Genomic DNA, 9,981 nt, shown 5'->3' with positions numbered 1-9,981 from the left:
TGAAGGGAAGGACAACACACAATACAGGGGAAGTCAGCACAACTGGACTAAACCAAAAGCTAAGAATTTTCCTGAACACAACCAAACACTTCGAGGAACAGAGTAGCAGGGGTAGGGGGTCTGGGGACTATGGTTTCGGGAGACATCTAGGTCAACTGGCATGACAAAGTTTATTAAGAAAATGCTCTGCATCCCACTTTGGTGAGTGGCGTCTGGGGTCGTAAAAGCTTGCAAGCGGCCATCTAAGATGCATCAATTGGTCCCAACCTACCTGGAGCAAAGGAGAATGAAGAACACCAAAGACACAAGGAAAATATTAGCCCGAGACAGAAAAGGCCACCTAAACCAGAGACTCCATCACCCTGAGACCAGAAGAACTAGATGGTGCCTGGCTATCACCAATGACCTCCTTGACAGGGAACACAATAGAGAGTCCCTGACGGAGGAGGAAAGTGGGGTGTAGAACTCAAATTCTAGTAAAAAGACCAGACTTAATGGTCTGACTGAGACTAGAGGAACCCCAGAAGACATAGCCCCCAGACTCTATTAACCCAGAACTAAAACCATTCCTGAAGCCAACTCTTCAGACAAAGACTAGACTGGACTATAAAACATAAAATAACACCCAAGAGCGGTGTGCTTCTTAGTTCAGGTAGATACATGAGACTAAACGGGCAGCTTCTTTCTGGAGGCGGGATGAGAAGGTAGAAAGGGATAGGAGATGGTTGAATGGACACGGAAAACCCAGGGTGGAAACAGGGAGTATGCTGTCACATTATAGGGACTGCAACTAGGGTCACATAACAATATGTGTATGAATTTCGGTATAAGAAATTAACTTGGGCTGTAAGCTTTCACCTAAAGCACAACAACAACAAAAAAGTCAGGAAGTTCTACCGACACATCATGTTATGTAAAAGCCCACCTATATCCTCGCATCTACTTCATTCAAAAGCTTCCTCCTTCAGATCTAATTATACGATGATCAACCAGACAAACGGCAATACCAGCTACTGTGTGGGACAAGAAACAGCTCTTTCAACTTGTGAAATCATTAGTAATACTGTTATATCAGGTAGTATTTTAAATATGCTTAAAGCTCATGTGCCATGGAAGACAGACCTGACGATCTACTTCAATAAAGATTACAGCCAAGAAAACCCTACCGAGCAGTTCTACTGTGTAACACATGGAGTTGCCATGAGTTGGGGGCTAACCTGACAGCAGCTAACAACAGCAATAAAAACTCATGCAAGATTGGATTAGAGAAAAAAAGACATTTTATATATATTTATATATACAGAATCATTGGTTAGACATAGGAGGCATATTTTGAAATTTAGCAAAGACCTAAATCTACACAAAACAAGTTTTAGAACTCAGTAATATTTAAAATGGAGCTCTGGTGGCACAGCGGTTAAAAGATATGGCTGCTAACCAAAAGGTTGGCAGTTCAAATCCACCAGCTGCTCCTTGGAAAACCTATGGGACAGTTCTACACTGTCTTATAGGATCGCTATGAGTCAGAATCAACTCAATGGCAATGGATTATTTGGTTAATATTTAATATGATTAAGGTTGAAATCCATGCTGACATAAAGAAAGGGTATCTAATCTAAATGTCCTAGATATTACCTACATCTTTGTACGTGTGGATTTAATGTGTGTAACAATATTAGTCCAGATCTAAAACAGTTAAATTGAGAGTTCACTGAGAATGGCTAACTCTAAATAAAACTCAAGAAACAGATTTTAACTGAGAAAGCTAATAGCTAAAATGCTTGTACTCCGGAGGTGGAAAATGTCGAGATCTTTAAATGTTAGCGAATCATGCCTTGGCTTGAGAGATATAGCTAATCTTGAAAGGGCAACTTTCCATTTGAATACTAAGCAGGAGTTTATGGAACAGCCTCATAGAGATACAGAACTATACATTTATTGTTTGCTAGAAGAGGCAGTGGGACACTGGGAGGAGAAATGATATACTGTGCTACTTTGTGTGATTTTCCTCGGATGAGAAGCTAAACATGATCAAAGATGACCATTTTTGTTTTACATATGACTCTAAACTAATCAAAATGGCAGAATCATTTCACTGTAGGCAACAGAACTGCACACCACAGAATATTTATAACATTATATCACAGTACATAGATGGGTACATTTCAAATAGTAACATTTGAGAATGAAGGAAACAAACATTCTACACTTCCATCCCAAATTAATTTCTCTACCACATTTGAGTGTTGTTGCCTGACACAGGTTCTCACCACGGTGGATCAGAACAGTCAGCAACGTCATCAACATCTCGAGCCTCTTGGTCCTCCACCTTGTGCTTTCTTCAAGAGATAGTCTCATTCATGCTACAGAGATTTGCTTGCAGATTTTCTTTTTTTAGATTCATTTTTGAAGTACGTTTAACTACAGCTTTACCTTGCCTCGTAGCCTTTCCTACTTTCTCCACAAATGCCAGAGCACGCTCATATCCTTAGGATGCTGTGTAACTATCCCACTGACTGACAGATGAGCTTCATCAAGGCATTTCTACCTGGATTACTTCAAGAAAGTTTCCGTAAGGCACTGCCTCCAAAGGTAAAGATGAAGAGATGGATCAGGGAAGGAGTTTATGGAAATGAACCCTTTTTACTTCCTTAACAAGAAACTAAATATACTAAATGTACATAGAAGAATGCCTATTGGTAAGAGTAGTAATTATCCATTTTAAATGTCAAGCATTAAATGGAAGAATTCTTATCCACAACATTAAGCACTTTCTCTACCCTACCTACCCCCAAACAAAAGGTGATTGTTGCTGTTAGGTGCCATCGAGTCAATTTCAACTCATAGTGACCCCATGTGACATAGGAGAATTGCCCCATTGGGTTTTCGAGGTTGTAATCTTCACCGGAGTAGACTGCCAGGTTTTTCTCCCAAGGAGCCACTGGGTAGGTTTGAACCACCAACCTTTTGGTTAGCAGCTGAGCCCTTAAACATTGTGCCACCAGGGTTCTTTAAAGGCGACTGGAGGGTAAGTTATTTTACATATGATATTATGATACTGAAGGTGTGTGTTTTTCTTTGCTGGAAGCCAGCAAAAGCAGAAGATACATACAGCTGGAAAGCAGCAACACAAGGAAAAATGTGTCAAAGAGGAAGCTCAGAAATGTGACTGACATTGGGTAAAAAGAACCAGTACTATTTTTTAAATCTAAATTTTCACTAAAGCCACCACGTATATGTCCTAGGGCCTTTAATCACTCTATCAGGGTAAAATTTCTTTCTTCCAACTTGTGGAAAACTACTGAAATTTATCCTTTATTGGCAAAATTTAATACAGCTAAAATTCTGTTCAAAGAGATGAAATCTAATCATAGATATCATTACTATACTATTAAAATGATGTATCTCTTATGCACCATGATATAGCAAAATGAAACAATGCTCTAGGTTCAAGGGGAACAAGGCTACAGTCTTCATTCTGAAAGTTAGACCTTCGATATTTGATGAAACAGCATTTAAATAGAGTGAAGAATAAAAGAAAAACGCAGCCAGTTTAGTAAAGAACTAACAACATTCATCTAGCTTACGTCTGTTTTGGGAAAGGATAATTAAAGCTATAGAGAACTTACTGAACTAATATTCTGCTGATTTTTCTTTACTCGTTCAATCTCTGGGGTATCTTTTACTGCTGTGCCAGATCCTACTTCTTTTTTATAAAATACCTTTATTATAAAGAGAAGGAAAAGAATAACTCTAGGCTTATTAGAAATTTAAGTCCTAGGACAAATTATTATAAAAGAAAGGCAATTCCACAGGTTTTATAGTAATGTGAATACAGCTTCTATTTATAAGTACCAACATTATAATTTATTAATTAAATAATGCATTATGAAAATAAATTTCCAACTTTAATTCCATATTCCACAGCCTTTAAATAACCCTCTAATACCTGCTCTCAAACATGACTGGTACTTTAGTTCATTACAGATTATCTGCTCTGAGAAGATAAAGTGGCAGGCAAACTTAAAAGGGGTTTCCCTCTTCAAATATAAAAACGTACCACGTGTTTCTGAGAAAAATCAAAGCACATATTACAAAAGGTCACTAGAGCAGTTATCATTTAATTCAAAAACAGCATGAAATTTTAAGTAACTGCTACTCTTCAAACAAGATGTTCTCGTTCTCTTCGAAGAAAGTAATAGCTCTATTGTCAACATCATTAATTCAAAGTCTATTTTCCTCACCTTCAACTTAGATTTAACCTTCCCATGTGTCTCTCCACCCCTCCCAACACCCACTCCTCCTTCCAGACGCAAAGCAAAACAAAAAACAAAAGCCCTCTATGGGAAAACAGAATTATAAGAAAGGCATAAGAGGACAGAACTACTTCCTCTCTTGACATCTGGCAATTCAGTGAGCCCCGAGTGCGAGGTGGTGGCTATTGTAGGAGAGCAGATTTCCTTCATAAGCTAGAAATCTGGAATACTATGGAGTCACAGAAGTTGAGGGTAAAACAGCCTCCCTGATCCTCTCAACACAACTTTTCATATCTCACCACAGCATGGCCCCCCCTGCGAGGACCCCAATGCACTTGACCGCATTCCTTGAGGGTTGGGGCTTGCCAGTAATTATGAAAAAGATTGCCAAAGTCCTCAAACTTTACAGAGTTTAAATTATGATGAGACACTTGCTTAAGTACTAAATGACTAAGTTAATTCTACACTAAAATATTGACTTTTATCATTTGGCAAGTTTATACATCCATTAAATGTAGACCCAATCTCTTAATTAATGGTGCTAATGAAATTCCTATTCCTCAAAATAAAAATATGAAAGTTTAGGAATTGGTATGAACTACTAAACCCATAGATTATCACTACAAATAAAATCAATAATCAGGAAGGAAATTACTTCATATGACTATTTTCAACTTCAAAATAAAATCTGTATAGAAGATTATAATTCTTTTCTGAGTTAAATTTCAAAATTCAGTTAAAAATAACTGTTGTAGGTACCAATGAGGAAAATTTGAATTAGTAATGTCAAAACAGCCATGACAAATTGTAATTTGTAAGAACATTTGGTATTCTTATTATTTTAAAGAAGTAAAGATGATACATTTGACAGAAAAGTCAAGCAAATGAGCAAAAAATCAGACAAGGGAAAAAACATTCCTCTTACAAAACATAAAATGTCAAGGAGGCAAATGAAAAGAAAAAATAGCTACTCACTGTGCTAATGTTTTGTTGAGTTGTCTTAATTCTCTGAATTTCAGGAGTATCTGCCATAGTAGAATAGGTAGAAAGCATCTTCTCTGCTTCATCTTTATATTTTTTCTAAAAATATAAACATTTACAATGAATCTGAAACTATGTGTGTATGTGTATGTGTTGTGTGTGTGTGCGAGAGAGAGAGAGTGAAAGAGAAAGATAATACTGCTTCTTCCAACTCTACCATACTACATGGCTCTAAATTATTTGTGATACGAAACAGTTGTTGATGTAACAGCAAAAAACGGAATAAAAAGCTAGTGGAGTAAGGAAAGAGTCCAGCGGAGCAACCTCATCTCTACTCAGGCAGAGTAGAGATGGTTCATTGTTCTTCAGGGTTCCTACCCTGTTCTGGCCAAACACCTGAGGCATGACCACTGTGCTCTTTTCAAGTTTAGGACCTTCTCTTTCATGGGCAGTCCCTATTCAATGTGACCTCATAGCTCCTCCAAGTAACCTGGCTATCTATGCCTACTTCCTTTCATGCTTCCGGATCTATGCTTTGCTTCCTACTTCAGAGAAACATACATTTGATCAGGGAGCCTAGGGAGAAAGGTACTAGCATTTTTGTAGTTGAGATAAAAAACTCAATTTTCTATCTACTAATAGATAGGGTCACTATGAGTCACAATCAACTCAACGGCAATGAGCTCGGTTTTTGGTTTAATATACACTATGAAGGAGCCCTGGTGGTGTAATGGTTAAGCACTTGGCCACTAACCAGAAGGTCAGTAGTTCAAACCCATCAGCTACTCCACAGGAGAAAAGACCTGGTAATCTGCTCCCATAAAGATTACAGCCTTGGAAACCCTATGAATCAGTTCTACTCTGTCCTACAGGGTCGCTGTGAGTCGGAATCGACTTGACAGCACACAACAACAACAACAACAATATACACGGTAAGCCTTGATGCAACCTGAACAATAACTTACAGGAATGCTGTTACTGTTGTTGGGTGCCATCCAGTGGATTTTGACTCACAACGGCCCCGTGTGACAGAGCAGAACTGACCTATAGGATTTTCTTGGCCATAATCCTTATGGGAGGAGATTGCCAGGTCCTTCTCCCACAGGGCCACTGGGTAAGTTCAAATCACCAACCTTTTGGTTAGCAGCCAAGTGCTTAATTGTTCCGCCACCAGGACTCCTTTCCTTGTAGTAGTACCAGTACTTATGTAGGACTTGCTATGTTACACGTTTTGTTCCTCAGGGTTCTTACCCCGTTCCAGTCAAAATACTTAAGACATAGAACTCATTTAATCAGCCCCCAAAGCAGATACTGTTATTATCCCCATGTTACAGATGGGGAAACTGAGGCATTAGCCAGTAAGTGTCAGAGCTGGGATTAAATCCAGGCTGTCTGGTTCCAAAGTCAGTGAAGCTAACTATTAAGGCACACTGCTGCTTGTTAACAAAGGTGGCTACTGCCCGTGCCTGAATGTACCACCACATCATTACACCTGATGTAGTCCATTGCCTCCTACAAAAAAATAAACAAACAAATCCACTACCATCCAGTCGATTCTGACTCATAGCAGCTCTGGAGGACAGAGCAGAACTACCCTACAGGGTTTCCAAGGCTGTAAATCTTTACGAAGCAAACTGCTACATCTTTCTCCTGTGGAGTGGCTGGTGGGTTCAAACCCCCGATCTTTCAGTTAGCAGCTGAGCACTTTAACCACTGCACCACCAGGGCTCCCAGAAGGTACATACTACACATTTGCCTCAAACGCACAAGCTCCCCTATTCGTAACTGGGCAGAAATAGTAGACTGGTTTCCGTAGTGTATTGTATCCTAAAAAAAAACCAAACCCATTGTCATCAAGTTGATTCAGACTCACAGTGACCCTACAGAGTAGAATTGCCCCATAGGGTTTCCAAGAACTGGCTGGTGGATTGCAACTGCCAACATTTTGGTTAGCAGCCAAGCTCTTAACCACTGTGCCACCAGGGCTCCTAAATTGATTAAAATCAGATGTATCTTTACATCACAACCCAAAACATTAACACTGTTAAGTTACAGCAGGAAATCGGACAGATCAGGGATCACTTCCTCTAGGAAGCCTTCACTCTCAATATTTTTAATTTCTGGTAGTATTTCTTTTGGTTCATGATACTATATTTGTATGATTATTTGGATTATTAAATTCGGCTGTACATCACCAAGCGAAAAACCATGTCTAATTCTGCATCCAAACAGATGCTCAGGAAGTATAAGCTGAATGAACAAATGAGCTTAGCATTCTTCAGAAAGCAACTTTTCTCCACTGACTCAAATGGCCATTTGTCCGTTTTATGTATTAATCTAGGATTTTATTTCTGCCAATTTGGTACACTCAACTTCTCTGAGCCCATGTTCCATTCTGATGCACTGAGGACAAATGTAGAAATTTGTACAAATGCACTTTGGCACCATCTCAACTGCTGTCTCATCTGAGGAAGCTGAGAAACAGACAAGGACACCCTTGACATTTTGATCCCACCGTCTTGATGCCTCCATTTGAACCAGTGGATATTTAGTCTCCTTGTTTATGTTTTAACCAGAATTTTAAAAATTGGGGAAAATTTTGTTAAAAATAATTTTCAGCCTGAAGTTCATTAATCAAACTTAATCCCTTGGTCAATTTACTATAATCATTTCAATTTTTTTTCATTCTCCTTTACTATTTTTTCCATTGGGATTCATTCATTTCCACGTAAATTTTATAGCAAAGATACGATTCACTCATGAATATTTTTGCCCAAGTCAGATTTTATCAGTAACTTCTTCTTTCATTAAATGTCTTCTTTTGCAGCCATTCTTTCTCCCACATCCAGTTTTTCTCAAGAATATCTGCCAGGTATACTTGGCAAATCTAAATTTTACCAAAACCATTTATTCTTCACTTAATTTTAGTTAATAATAAATTTCACTTTTTGTAGTTTTAGCCACCATTAATTTATTTGGGATTATTTTAATAATAATATTCACTATAAAATGGGTAAAAGACATATATTGTTGGTGTCAAGTCAATTTTGACTCACAGCAACCCCATGTGACAGAGTAGAACTGACCCATGTGTTGTCTAGGCTGTAATCTTTATGGAAGCAGATTGTCAGGTCTTTCTCCCGGGGAGCCGCTGGGTGGGTTCAAACTGTAAAATTTTCGGTTAGCAGCAGAGGGCTTAACCATTCTGCCACCAGGGCTCCTTAAAAGACAGTTTGTAATTATTTTTCTGTAGTATGTATGAGCAAAGAGCATTAGATCCAAGTATGCGATGGAGTCAAAACAAAAAGGTCAAAATGTCCTTGAACTCACAACGGGGCCCCAATAGGGGGCAGCTTTGGCACTCAATAATGTCTGCTGAATTGAAGCTACAACAGTTGTCCCTTCCATTAGTGAGGTTATTAGTGAGTTTGGCCAATCGTTCCTTCATAATTGAGTGTACAGACTTTGAATGTAATGCCCTCAAAAAGATATAAATCATACAGACACACAAAGCACATAGTGATTGGACATGAGAACACAAGTACCTTCATTCTCCACCAACCTGGCTATAGATTTCAGATGCTCTCTTGGCTCGAAGCATATCCAGGATATCCATACTCACTTGCATCCCTTTCCCTTTAATTTCATTTTCTAAGTCTTTCTTATATTCTTTCTATGAAAACAGAAAATACTTTTCAGAGCTTTGCCTAATCTTCCATAGCGATGTAGATATTTACATGTTTGAAACTCAAAGATACCATGTGGATATGATATGTCTGCAAATAAATCATTCCAAACATGGGAATTTCTATTATACTGCACGTTCACATAATTTTCACCTTTATATTCTTTCTATATACAATTTGATGTTTTGCTGTTGTTGTTTAATTTTCTGTCACATTACTTTCTTACCTGGCTGACCATTTCGGACGCTTTCTTAGCTCTCTGGATATCCAGTGTTTCTGTGTCCACCTGCATGCCTTTTCCCTTAATTTCAGTCTCCAGATCCCTTTTATAGTCTTTCTGTGCAGAATAAAACATGCAATTAGGACGCTAACAATTTGAAAAATTACACTGAAAAACTATAATGTCATCTGACATCAGGACCATGTCTTTTGGAGATAAGTTGGACCCTTATTTCTTTTATATCTACAGAACTAAAAAGAATTTTAACTTGTAGGAGCATGACTTGGAGTGACTTCTTCACAAGTAATCAGAAATCTTTTCTCAATTAATCTGAATTAAGGGGGGAAAAAACAGAGCTAGCCAAGGGGAAAATTTTGTTTAATATGATGAAATTGATGAATTAGTGATTAATACATTGATAACAGGAGCCCTAGTGACGCAGTGGTTAAGAACTCAGCTGTTAACCAAAAGGTGAGCAGTTTGAATCCACCAGCTGCTCCTTGGAAACCATATGGGGCAGTTCTACTCTGTCCTACAGGCTCACTATGAGTCGGAATTGACTCGATGGCAACGGGTTTTTTTTTTTTTTTTTTTTTTTGTATTTTGAAGACTTGTTGTTGGGTGTCTAAATACTTATTATGGGTATGTCCTCCTGGTGTATTGACCCTGTAATCATTATGTAGTGTCCTTCCTTATCCTTTGTGGTGGATTTTACTTTAAAGTCTATTTTGTCAGAGATTAATATTGCCACTTCTGCTCTTTTTTGAGTGTTGCTTCCTTGATATTTTTTTTCAGCCTTTGAGTTTTAGTTCGTTTGTGTCTTGAAGTCTACGGTGTG

At 38.3% G+C, this 9,981-nt stretch overlaps 1 protein-coding gene across 2 annotated transcripts in view; it reads right to left on the bottom strand.

Annotated features, from left to right (window-relative positions):
- Nucleotides 1-9,981, bottom strand: part of NEBL (nebulette) — a 510,414-nt gene that overhangs the window by 59,059 nt on the left and 441,374 nt on the right. The window contains exons 18-21 of one of the 2 annotated variants that reach the window (XM_004380542.2): nt 9,150-9,260; nt 8,800-8,910; nt 5,232-5,336; nt 3,630-3,722 (exon numbers count right to left, since the gene is read on the bottom strand). The exons of the other annotated variant lie outside the window; for it this stretch is intronic. Coding sequence (XP_004380599.1) covers nt 3,630-3,722; nt 5,232-5,336; nt 8,800-8,910; nt 9,150-9,260 — 420 coding nt within the window. The remainder of the gene's footprint in view (nt 1-3,629; nt 3,723-5,231; nt 5,337-8,799; nt 8,911-9,149; nt 9,261-9,981) is intronic. 2 annotated transcript variants of the gene reach the window in all.

Source organism: Trichechus manatus, unplaced genomic scaffold (genome assembly GCF_000243295.1).
Source record: "Trichechus manatus latirostris isolate Lorelei unplaced genomic scaffold, TriManLat1.0 scaffold00075, whole genome shotgun sequence".
Classification (NCBI taxonomy): Eukaryota; Metazoa; Chordata; class Mammalia; order Sirenia; family Trichechidae; genus Trichechus; species Trichechus manatus.
This window is presented reverse-complemented; position numbering and strand designations above follow the sequence as displayed.